At 37.8% G+C, this 11,779-nt stretch overlaps 1 protein-coding gene across 1 annotated transcript; it reads right to left on the bottom strand.

Moving 5' to 3' along the window:
* Positions 1–392: 392 nt before the first annotated feature.
* On the bottom strand, positions 393–5,592 carry LOC114479346 (uncharacterized). The gene is made up of 6 exons (XM_028473000.1): positions 5,175–5,592; positions 3,656–3,964; positions 3,489–3,550; positions 3,324–3,421; positions 3,114–3,232; positions 393–809 (listed from the first exon to the last, which is right to left on the bottom strand). The coding sequence occupies exons 1-6, from the start codon at positions 5,385–5,387 to the stop codon at positions 507–509; spliced, it is 1,104 nt and encodes a 367-aa protein (XP_028328801.1). The 5' UTR covers positions 5,388–5,592; the 3' UTR covers positions 393–506.
* Positions 5,593–11,779: the final 6,187 nt, after the last annotated feature.

Here is an 11,779-nt window from a genome sequence, read left to right as displayed (position 1 = left end):
TCCAACGAATGGCTAAAAAGATAAAAACAGCAGACCCTCCAAATGTAGAGGAAAGACGACAAGCAATGCTAACTCTTGTGAAGCTTGCACAACAAGATGCTTTTCAGAAAGACTTCAACAAACTCAATCAATCACAAAAGCTGTCCCGCAACCACAGACTCTATGAACTTGACCCATTCTTTCGCAATGGTGTAATGAGAGTAGGAGGAAGACTAACAAAGGCATCATCTCACTTGGAAATAAAACATCCATTAATACTACTGAAAGACTGTGCTATAACCAATCTCATTATTGCACATTATCATGAAAAGACTAATATTGCTATTATTATTTAGTGAGAACTACACGTCACAATAGAAGTTCATTGAGCATAAGAGACACAGGAAGGAACATATTGAAAGTGGAGCTTTATGTAAAAAATAAAAAAACAACAAAATAAAACCAAAAACAAACTTAAGTTTCACATTGTGTTCCCCTTGTCTGGGTCACACACTAAACCTTAAACTTTATCTCATGTGCCTCTTGGCTGCTTCAGGGTCATAAAATGATGGAGCAGGTCTCTTGGAGGGTGGCCCATAATGCAGCCTTTTGTGGTGGGTTGCTTGATATTTGGGGTCTTTTTCCAGTCTTTTCTGTAATGTTGAACACAGAGCAGTCAGCTCCTGGCTCCTGAAGGATGGGGGCCGAACTATCCACCCAGCTTCCCCATCAGCTACGTCATCCTCCTCATCAGACATCATGTCCACTGTGACGCCCCTCCACAAGTCCATCTCTTCCTTGGTTAAAACAGCCATCCTCGCTGCCAGCAGCTGGAAATGCAAGCAGTAGAATTAGTGATGTTCTATGGTGTTAGCACCACAATCTATTATGTGTGTGTGTGTGTATGCTGTAATTAACCATGTAAAATGTCACACTTAGTATTATGATCATTCTACAAAAAACTATTTTATTTTGAAATATGGCACTGGTTTTGAACTTCCTCCTGGATCAAGAGGTCAAGTGGTGATCTGCAGATGACATATGATGAGCATATGATTAGTCAGATGTCTTTCTTCAATGGTTTAAAATTTCATTAATTATTTATTTTGTGAAGCTTTTAAGTCATCAGTGTTACTCATTTTATAGCCACAGATAAAACATTTGAACCTAATAATTGATTACAATACTTCATTGACTACCAATGACGTCTAAAGACGTCAATTATGTTTTTCAGTGAGAACAAGTTCAGTAAAGCCTTATGCAACTGCCATGTAAAGCTCTTAGTTGTAGACAATATTTTATTGAGCCAACAGGTGGCAACAGTGCTCTTTGGATAAGAGATTAGCGCTGATAGCAGAGGCGGAGGAAGGAGAAAAGCAGTCTATGGCTGCGTCCGAATAGTCCCTCCTATCTCCTTTACTATCCACTGTTCCTTTATCCCCCAAGTGTTTACATGGTGGCCATGATAAAGAGCGTCCGAGTTCTCTTTAAGCTCAGGAAAAGAGGCTCAATGCTTCCTTTTTTACCTCCTTTAGCCGAGGAAACACTGATGCATCCTTTACCAAAGGAGACGAGATAATGCTGACTCACACTTCCTTGCAGAGACAACATTTAAAGGGACACGCACACCCGAGTGCTGACAAGTAATGGAGATCATGTAAGTTACCAATGCAATAATATGCCTTGAACAACTTTCAATAAATAATCTAAAATCCATATTGTATTATATGTAATACATATCATCAGATTATAACTGATATAAAACAGAGACTGTCATTCAAGAAAAAGGGATCAGAGACATTTTTAGCCACTTTGTTTTATTCAACATAATTCATATTTCTAAGTGGAAGGTGAGTGTGAGAAACTATTCTCATTGTGACGTTCTTTGAGTTTCACTTTTGTTCCTCGTAACCTCTTATCCTTTGATTTACATTTAAACCTTGTGATTTTTTTAGATTATATCAGCGGAAAGTGTTATAAATGTGCTTTTAGTCCATTTTCAGAAATTTGTAGTTTTGTCACCACGGCAGACGTCACTAACCTTTGCGGCCGTCAGATTATTACGTCACCTAGTGGAAGTGCGTCTGATTGTCAAAGCAAATGTGATGGCCATTTCCTAACTCCTCTCCTAAAAACCTTTCCTTAACCCCGTGACATCATCCACGGGGTTATGGAACAGTGGATAAGAAAGGAGATAGGAGGGACTATTCGGCCGCAGCCAGTGTGCCTGAAAATGGAGCTACAGAAGCTGAGAGTCAACAATCTAGCAGCTCATAGCAACGCACACTTGACCAGCGCATGCCTGGACCTAACAAGCGCTTTCATGGACTATTGAGAGTGTCGTGAACATGAAGAAATAAGATTAAAAAAACGGACCAAACGGGTTGACTTTGCGCATCTGGGACAAGGATGAAGTGGCGTCTGTACAGAGAGATACTTGGATAAAAGCCAAAATACAGTAAGCAAACGATTCAACTCTGACATAGAAAGTAAAATAATAATTTTGCCATCCAAAGCCCGGTCTCAGTATTGTTTTTGTAGTTTATAAAAGAAAACCAATGTTGAGGTGTCCCTAAAGCCAAAAAAAATGCTTCAAATTCACTAACAGGTTTTTTTTTTATTTAGAAAAATACTTTTTTCTCAGCTTTATGTCAGAAAGAGGCGATTCATGTAAAAGTTACCTCTCTTCAACTGCTGATTACGAAAGAACAAAACAAGCTAGAAACAAAATTTTCTTCTGATGAAAGTAGAGACTTTAATCTTTCAGAATCTGGTGTCAGATTTCAGATCGTCATAGTATAAAATATTCTGTGGGTCTTAAAAGATCAGTGAAAATAATCTAAAAGGCCTGGCAATATGGGGATGGCTGCTCTGAAAATGGCTGGCAGTGAATGAGTTAAATAGCTTATTTTTTTTATATGGTTGAAAATATGGAGCCCGACATATGGCAGCCATTTAGTTTTGTTCTTCCAAAATGTCACTGGTGATACTCATCTCTTGGGTAACACTAGTAACAAGAGTGACATTCCTGTATAAATAAACCACATAATGTACACAAATAATAAAAATATATGAAGCTATACTTTGCTCTGTGCAATGCCTGTACAGCTGAATGCTTTCCTTAAAAATATTACCCTCTTTCTTCTCTGTCTGCTGCGGGCTGCACCTTTCATGGCGTCTGCTTGGGCTGAAAGGTCTGGCTGACTAAATCTGAAGTTCTTCCGGACGGTCTCATAGTATGTCTTACATGCCGCTGGAAAAAAGAGAGGCAACAGGTATAAATATGTAAAATACCAACACCACAAACAACAAAAGAGATTTTTTTTCAGATTAAAGTGACTTACATGTAAAGATTCCAGTGTCCACTCCACACATGTCTGGACTTGCAGCGAGAGTTTCCACCAAATAGGAAGTCACCGACAAATTGTAAGGCGAGCTCAGTCTGGCACAACAAATAAAAATTAGCATCAGGTCAGACACATATAATTCCTTTTTTCTTAAAATCTGACCCTTGTTTGGGATCATAACGCTTGTCGTTTCCTTTCGAGTTGTGAAGAAACCGCACGGTTCCCTATGAAAAACAAACACATAAAAGTTGACTTTGGTGAACAGATAGGCCTAACTCCAGGCTGAAGCAGCAGGGACAGACTTTCACTTTAAAAAGAAATCTATTCACCGCAATTTTGGAATTGTGTGCCCGTCTCGGTTTCTTCGAATTGGAACAGTCAGAGTTTGATGCTCTGGATTCCACAACTGATTCCTCCAGTGACACCATTCTGGTTTCCATGGTCGCCATTCTGGTTTCCATGGTGGCCATTCTGGTCTCCATGGCTGCCATTCTTGTATCCATGGACTCCGCCATCTGAGTCAGCTGACGAGAGAGCCCGCTTATGGCACCCAGCAGCATCTTTTCAGACTCTGTGGCAGGACTTCCTGTATGTTCTGCAGCAAATCTTTGCGCAGGACTTTCGCCGGTGGAAAAGATCTGGCATACAAAGAAATGACATACAGTAAGTACGTTTGTTTTAGTGGTAAGCAACGATTTTATTTACAAAACTGTTAATGTCAACATTAGATCAGCGCACAGGTAACAATAGAAAGTGAAACACCACAATGTGACTGAACCCAACCACCAGTTTTAAATATCTGTCCAAACCCGTGTCGTTGGGTCCAGTCAGGGTTCGGTCGAGTGTCCACCCTCTATCCACAGTATCAGCTGTGCTCCAGTGATATATATATAAAAAAGTTAAATATATTAAACGTCTCCAGTTTCACTTCACAAATGAGGAATGAATACAAATGTACCAATCTAACCGTTTTTATTATTATTTCTCATTTCTGTAATATAAGTTTCTAAAGCTGTATTATGGACATGTCAAAATAAATCAAAAATGCTATATTCAGCAACCTCTTGTAACTTAAAGAAGGAGAGAGTAAAGTTGATCAAATTAAGCAGTGTTAATATTTATTATGTTCTACATGATATATCATAAAACACTGGATACATGTGCTTTATTATGGGAGATACACATTAACATGGGGGGATAGACTTGCTGTCAGTTATAAATCATTATGTTAAACAACAGGGAGGAGAGAATAAAAGGATCCATATGGATTAAAAGTCCAACAACGTAGATTATGGCATAAAAAGTCTTAACACCGTCACTGTAACTTCGCTGATTGTGTACGTGCTCCCGTGGATGTCGCTTTTGTGGCAGGAAAGGCGGGCGAGTAAATTATCACAACAACCGTTAAATCCACCGCTTTCTATCCAGACAAACGCGCACTGAGCGCAATGTTTGATCATTCTCTGTTCCAGTCGACTTGTTTTCTCGATGAATCACTACAAACAACAAACGTATGAGTCTACAGAGCACACGCGGTGTCCGCCATGTTGTAAACAAACAAAGCTCTGAGCTGCTACGGGAAGCAGGAGGGTCCATAGAAGCTTTTTTAGTTGGTTTTATTTTGTGAACCTTTGAATTTTATATCACATTTTTAAAAAATTATTGCCTAGTCACTGTTTTTGGCACTGATAATATTAGAATATTATGTAAATTGTATTAAGAATTTTATTTTTTTCGAATGAATTTGAGAAAACTTAAATGAAAACTTTTGATCACCAGGGGGCAATGCCCCGTAAACTCCACATATGAGTGAACGAATGAAACTAGCAGTACTAGTTGTGTTCTAACCTCTTTCTTCACAGAGCTTTGATCGTTGGACGGAAACTCCTCCGTTTCTTCTTTGGGGCTTTTCTCCAAGTTTGGAGCAAACATTCCGTTGCACACATGGTCGTAATGACGAAGCTCCTCCGGTTCAGCTTTTCTCCTGCAGACTTCATCATCTTCTTCTTCTTCTAGTTTGATGGCAGTTATTATCCAGCTCGTTGGTGCATTAGCGTCCATTGTGTTTTCTTTCCTGTGATGATGCTCACTTTACAATCACCTTTAGAGGGACACACTACCATCAGCTCTCTGTCTGTTTGCACTTTGTTCCTGACCCACACTGGTTGCCAGATACAGCCAACGATTCCCCGCATAAATTGTGTTGATCATCCACAGAAATTCCCCAAAAATCATCCGTTCATCATCCAAATAACAATATAAATATCACCTTGGAAAATATTTTATTGACAGTTTTCTCACTAAGATACATTTATTTGATTCACGCAATGAGCGGGGAAAATATCAATCTGGCAACCATTCCCTACGTCGGTACCTGGAAATGACGTGTAAATTAAAAAAATAAAACAGAAAACCAGAGCCTATAGACATCTCTCTCTCTCTCTCTCTCTCTCTCTATATATATATATATATATATATATATATATATATATATATATATATATATATATATATATATGAGTGTCGGTGGAGTTTTTTTTGGAAAGTTTTCAGAATTTGTGTTTCGGTGTCAACGTCCAAGTAAAATGCAATAAATTCAAACTTTTCTATTTTTTTTATTTAACTGCTGCTAACTGACTGTCACCAACGAAGTTTTGTTGTTTATTTGCAAAAACAGTGAAGTCTGTTATGTTTTATCTTCATTCAGAAGAAAAGTACTGCATTTGTAGACGAAATAGGCTTTGACTTAGTTTTGCTGTGATCAAACTGGGGTTGCTGCGACCACAATGCAGAGTATTTATATGTACGATCACATAAGGGTGTGCGATATGACGATATTAGATCATTAAGGATTTGAACATGACGACGATCTCCCAAATCACGGAGATCGTAGAACCGTCTGAAGTTCACATTTTAACCCTTGCGGTGCCATGTCTGCGTCGTATGTCTGTGGTCCATACACAGAACATCCAATGTTTTTTTCTCTGTCAAATCACACCATTTGCTAGTCAGCATAATAGACATTAATTGAGATTAATAAGCGCTTAAACGGGGCAGAAGTACACTCCCCCCCCAGTGCACAGAGTTAGCTGTGCTGCTTCCTCCGTGTTAGCGACTGTCTGTCAGAGGCTCAGTGCAGATGTTTGTCTGTCTGTTAAACTCCATCAGTTCTGAGTGTTGTAGCACTGAAATATAGTGTTTTCTCAAACATAACTAATGCTGTAGCAGAGATCTGCTGCTGCTGCTGCTGTAGCTAACGGGGCTGTTTCCACATTCTTAAAGAGACAGTGTCCTGAATGTGATTTACTTTGAAAACTACTTTCAGCAACTCAGAGCTGCCCTGAAAAAAGCAACACTACATCATTTAATCACATTTCAGCCTTAATGAAGGAAAAAGTCAAAAGTGATACAAAATGTTATTATTGTGCTGCTAATGATTAATAAAAGGGTCTTTGTGGCATTTTTCTCCACTGACTTTGACCCATTATTGTTTTTCTTGTAAAACTATTGAAAAAAATAAAAAATAATAATAAATGGTTTATATCACCTATTGCCATTTTGAGGAAAAATATGGAGAAATGAATATTGGTCCATATCACACAGGCCTAATGTAACCAAAGCAGTAACGTTTTATCTTGATTGTCTAAACTGTGTGAAATGAGGCATTCAAACACTGTTTAAAGTATGATTTTATTAATATGAGTGTGTTACCTCAATAACAAATAGAAATCACTAGACTGATATGGTGCCTTGTTCTGTAGCAAGTGTTGCTAATGCTAATGCTACACTACTTTAACTAAAAAAAAGAGTAAAAAGACTGTGTGACTAAAATAACTTGTCAGCCTTTTTGTTTGATGTTATTTGTACTAAGAACCAGTTTGATGAATTATTTACATACAATAAAAAAAAGATAATTATCTTGTCCCAAATTATCTTTTATTCTTTTTTTTTCCATTTAGGGTGATGATTTTAAGAAGGTGATTTGGTTTGTTTTATTGGTAAATAACTTTAAAATCGTCTAAGTGATTTGAATGAAAAAAATTGTGATAAAATTGTGATCGTGATTTCACAAAGAAAAAATTGTGACATGATGTTTTTTCCACCTCTACGATCACAGCAGGTGTTTGTGACACAGAGCTCTTGTTATACAAATACTGTTTCCTTTGTTTCGCTGAGTCATATTACTTCACCATTTCACTTGGATTCTCTAGAACTGGAGTTCAATGAGAAAAACTTATCTTGGTCCGTCCTTTGTCACAAAATGGAAAAAGGATAATTTTCCTGTGTACCACCATCACTCCAAGGTTAGAGGTATCAACAATCTGTGAGAAAAATAAAGGATGTGCTCCAAAACTCTAAAAACTGATTGAAAAAGCTGAAGATCATGAGTTATTGAACACCAAAGGAAGACATCACAGTGCTGTGGTTTAGCTGGTCAAAGTGCCTGTCTAGTAAACTCATTGGTTCAAATCCCAGCTGTTCCTTGGAAACATGAAGCTCCATTTTCTATGTCTCCACTACGAAATAAAGGAAAACATATTTTGGTGACACACTGACATTCCTTGTGCTCCATGGGCCATGTTTTCCAGTCTAGATCTCCAGTGCGTATTCTCCCATCAAGACTTCTGACACGGCCCCTGCATGTAAATCAAATGACCCAACGCGTGCATATCTGTCAAGTTTTGGATTTTTGGATACTGGAGCTTTCCCAACCAAGCTCCAGTATCTCTTATATTTAATATAGATGTACAATAAATCTAAAATATCCACTTATCAACCACTTACTAAATACAATTATATGAATATAATCTGGTAGGTCGACCTTTATTAACATTAAAATGCTATGAACATTCCTACTAGGGCTGGTGATATGGACCAAAACTCATATCTCAATATATTTTCTCAAAATGGTGAAATATGATATAAATCGAGATAATTTTATTTCAAATGAAGTCTGAGAAGAAAGAGAATTCTGGGTTAAATTAGCTGATCCAAAATGCTACACAGGCTCATTTATTAACAAACAGCTGATCAATATGTGCCACAGCATGTGTGAGTGATATGTAATCTGTAATATGACTTGTTATGGGGAAGCTCTGAGTTAGGACTTTGTTCTGAGAAGTAAAAGTAGTGACTCTTAAAACTGGTATTTTGATACAAAATAAGCTATTATATATAATAGAAATCTCGATGTATCGCCCAGCCCTAATTCCTAAATTATAAAACAGCCTAAATAAAAACATAAATAGATTTATTAAGCACGTGTTTATTTAATATACTTACAGTTTATATACAAGTCAACACGTTGCAACACGTCCGACTACAGGTGGGAGACAGACCGGCTGGTGTCCTGGTGCAGCCAGAACAACCTGGAGCTCAATGCTTTAAAGACAGTGGAGATGATAGCAGACTTCAGGAAGAATCCAGCCCCCCTCACCCCCCTCACCCTGGGAGACTCTACAGTGAGCTCTGTAGAGTACTTCTGCTTCCTGGGGACCATCATCACTCAGGACCTCAAGTGGGAGCTGAACATCAGCTCCCTTATCAAAAAAGCTCAGCAGAGGATGTACTTTCTGCGGCAGCTGAAGAAGTTCAGTCTGCCAACAAAGATGATGGTGAACTTCTACAGCTCCATCATCCAGTCCATCCTCTGCTCCTCCATCACCATCTGGTACGCTGCAGCTACGGCCAAAGACAAGGCCAGACTGCAGCGTATCATCCACTCTGCAGAGAAGGTCATCGGCTGCAATCTGCCCTCCCTCCAGGACCTGTACGCCTCCAGGATTTTGAGGCGTGCAGGAAAGATTGTGGCCGACCCCTCCCACCCCGGTCATAAACTGTTTCAATCTCTCCCTTCTGGTAGGAGGTTTCGGTCCATCAGGACCAGAACCTCCAGACACAAAAACAGCTTCTTTCCCTCTGCCACCATCCACATGAACACACCCCAAGTCACCCTCTGACCCCCCCCCCCCCCCACCCGATCACCACCTCCACCAGCTTGATACCTGCTGCACTGTATATATATATTTATATTTATCCTATTTATCCTTTATTCTCTATCTATCCTTTATTTATCCCTCATCCTTTATATTTATCATTATTATTATTACTATTGTTGCTGGGTTGTTCTTTGTTTGTGTTGTTTTTTATTTCTTTTATTTCTTTTTGTTGCTTGTTTTGTGCACCAACCACCAAGTCAAATTCCTTGTACTGTCCTCAAAACTGTACATGGCAAATAAAACATTTCTGATTCTGATTCTGATTCTGATTCTGCATATTTACTGTTAATTTCACATTGCTTGTCTTTAAGTTAGACATTAACATTTTATTTTATTATATATTTTATTATAATTTCTCATACTCACTCATGTGGTTCTCTGGTATTCACTAATGACTTATTAGACACATTTATTACAGACTTTACATTATTTAACACTTTATAAACAGTGTATATTTGTGGAGCTTGTGATTGGATGATTTTTCATGGTGACTTACGTGGTTCCTTCTGCTGTGGTAGACGTTAAAATATCAGTTATTAATCTAACAGAACGTGTAACTGTGTCACATCCTGATGGTCTTTATGAAGATAAACTCTCTGTTATATTTTATAATGTATTTACACCAGTTCTTTTTTCACCAGAACGTCTTCATTCATCATCTCTGTTCTGAGTTGTTTCTGGGTTTGTTGCCGATGTCAGCACTAATATTGCGAGAACTGTCACTCAAACCATTTCAAATGGAAGTTCTCACGAGGCTAGTGACGGCGTTGTTTAGTAAGGCATCTTTTAATTATTATTACATTAAAATACGGGATATTTACGGGAAAATACTAATACGGGAAGATGGTGGGAAATAGGGAATAGCCAAAATGGGATAATTGACAGGTATGAACACATGTAAGTCTATCAGTGAAGGAGGTCTGAAGCCAAGTAGATGGAGTGGGCTATGATCTCATTTTTTTTTGGGCTGTTCTGAAACCACATTATTTATTTTCTTTATTTTTTACTTTGTTCTTGTAATATATGTCTGTTCTACACTTTTTATATTTTTGTATTAGCTTTTTGTTTCTGACCGCCTGCTCTTTTTTTATCATGGTGCAGCAACAATTGAATTCCCCCTCTGGGGATCAATAAAGGTAAATTCTATTCTAAAAAACACCTTCATAATAAAAACTTTAATGATAACCTATTTTATTTTTATTTGTTCATTTTCAACCACCCTTAGTGGGCCTGTTAGGGGTGGAGAAAGAACCTGAATGTGACTCAAAAATCCTTTTCTTTCTCTACAGGCTGCAGTCTGGACATGCTGAATAGAAAATGTTAAACACACTGAATCTCTAGTCTTTAAGACAGACACGTTGACCAGCTACGCCACAACACCTCCATGAACTAGAATTGATCTTAAGTCTGTTGAAGTTCCAATTCCAACGTTAGCTTTTCTTCAGTGCAAAATTTCAAACATCATCAGTGAGAAAAGCAACGTATCAATTGTTGAACTGTGGCTGAGTGGTTAAGGTGATGGACTGTTAATCTATTGTGTAACACATGCATGGGTTCAAATCCCATCATGTGTGCAGAGGACTATATGACAGTTAGCCAGGTTAGCTGTTTCATGTCTTTACAGTTTTACATCAACCTGCCAAGAGTCTAGGGATGAAAATTAGCCACAGGCTACAATCTGATATATTTACTTAAACATTTATGAATGTGTGTTGTTCCTTTTATAAATAAATAATAAATATGATCTATGAAAATATCCCTAAAACCTCCTTTTCCAGTGAAAATAACTGTATGTGTTGCAGTGTATCATCTGGACGCTAGATGGCAGTGTGTGTCCAGGTCAAAGAAGGCAGACTGTAGCTGGACTTTTCCTGTCTGTTCTTCAGATGTCACTCATTTCTTCACACATCAACTTTAGAGCATTTTTCACCTCATCCTGATCTTCTGCAGCTTCTTTGGAGACACGTTTATTTTTAAAGCACTGACAAGTTGAGCTGTAGATATTGGAGGTTCTCCAACAAAACTAAACTTCACAGTTTTTCTATCAAATATTCCTTCCAGTCAGTGTTTTCCACTCTGGATGAAACAACTCAGAATCCTAAACTGTGATGGTCTCTATTTTCATGGATTCTTGGAGCTGAGCGACACCATGGATCTAATCAGCAGCTGCAGTCAAACATGGATCATTGGTTACAATTATTTGTTATTTTAATCAATGAAATGTGATTGTTTGAAGAGTTTTATTGAAGAATGACTTGGTGTCACTAAAATATGATTCACCCATAATGTTTATGTCAGAAATTATGAATATTTTCTTTGTCAGGTTAATGAGAAACAGTTTAACTTTCACATTTTAATAAAAGAAAAGAAAAATCACTTTACTTCAATGATAAATCAAAACAAAAACTATTAATTTCAAGCATATTTTGTAATAAAATATAATACACATTAAAA

Source organism: Gouania willdenowi, chromosome 17, assembly GCF_900634775.1.
Source record: "Gouania willdenowi chromosome 17, fGouWil2.1, whole genome shotgun sequence".
NCBI lineage: Eukaryota > Metazoa > Chordata > Actinopteri > Blenniiformes > Gobiesocidae > Gouania > Gouania willdenowi.
The sequence above is the reverse complement of the archived record's forward strand: the minus strand, read 5'-3'. Positions and strand labels throughout refer to the sequence as shown.